At 75.8% G+C, this 1,081-nt stretch overlaps 1 protein-coding gene across 1 annotated transcript in view; it reads left to right on the forward strand.

Annotated features, from left to right (window-relative positions):
• Window positions 1-367: 367 nt before the first annotated feature.
• The window catches only part of C1QL2 (complement C1q like 2), a 2,718-nt gene continuing 2,004 nt past the window's right edge, over window positions 368-1,081 (forward strand). The window contains exon 1 of the mRNA XM_026647766.1: window positions 368-1,027. Within this exon, the coding sequence (XP_026503551.1) occupies window positions 368-1,027 (660 nt within the window). The remainder of the gene's footprint in view (window positions 1,028-1,081) is intronic.

The raw sequence follows: 1,081 nt of genomic DNA on the forward strand, positions 1-1,081 counted from the left end.
CCTGCCCGGGGGGGGCTCGCTCAGTGCGCACCATGCTGGTGCTCTAGCTGCCAGGCTGGGTGGCCCCGTCCAGCGGGAGAGCCCGGGGCTGGCTGGCAGGTGCCCCGCAGCAGGCTCCGGCCGGGCGATGCCGAGAGGCTGAGGCTGGCCCGGGCGCCCCGCTAGAGGGGGACGGGGCGGGGGAGGCGGGGGCGGCAGCCGCTTTGCCCCAGGCCGGGGGCTGATCCGCTTCTCTGCCCTCCCCGCAGGGAGGCTTCGCCACTGAGTCACCATTACCTCGCCCAGCAAGCAGGAGCTGGTCGCGCTCGCTGCCCGGCTCTGGCAGAGGAGGAAGCGGCTGCTGGCCGCGGCCGGGCTGGCCCTCGCCATGGGACTCGTGCTGCTCGTCGCCGTCCCGCTGCTGCTGCAGGCGGCCCCGGAGAGCGCGGCGCACTACGAGATGATGGGCACCTGCCGCATGATCTGCGACCCCTATAGCAGCGCCAGCGCCAGCGCCAGCGCCCGGGCCGGCGGCCCCAGCAGCACGGCCGCCGTGGAGGCGCTGCAGGACCTGAGCGCCAACCCCCCGCCGCCCTTCCTCCCGGGACCCAAGGGGGAGCCCGGCCGGCCGGGCAAGCCGGGGCCCCGGGGCCCTCCAGGGGAGCCGGGGCCCCCCGGTCCCAGAGGGCCGCCCGGAGAGCGGGGAGACTCGGGCAAGCCGGGGCTGGCGATGGCCGGGGCTGGCGCTCCCGGGGCGGCAGGGGGCGGTGTCGGCCCCGGGGCGGGCGCCGCGGGGGAGGTGAGCGGGGCGCTGAGCGCGGCCTTCAGCGGCCCCCGCATCGCCTTCTACGTGGGGCTGAAGAGCCCCCACGAGGGCTACGAGGTGCTCAAGTTCGACGACGTGGTGACCAACCTGGGCAACCACTACGAGCCGGCCACGGGCAAGTTCAGCTGCCAGGTGCGGGGCATCTACTTCTTCACCTACCACATCCTCATGCGCGGCGGGGACGGCACCAGCATGTGGGCGGATCTCTGCAAGAACGGCCAGGTGGGTCCTGGGGGCTGGCCGGGATCCCCCCTCCACCGACCCGGGCCGGCCCCC

The sequence above is a fragment of the Terrapene carolina genome, unplaced genomic scaffold, assembly GCF_002925995.2.
Source record: "Terrapene carolina triunguis isolate 2854851 unplaced genomic scaffold, T_m_triunguis-2.0 Scaffold62, whole genome shotgun sequence".
Taxonomy (NCBI): domain Eukaryota; kingdom Metazoa; phylum Chordata; order Testudines; family Emydidae; genus Terrapene; species Terrapene triunguis.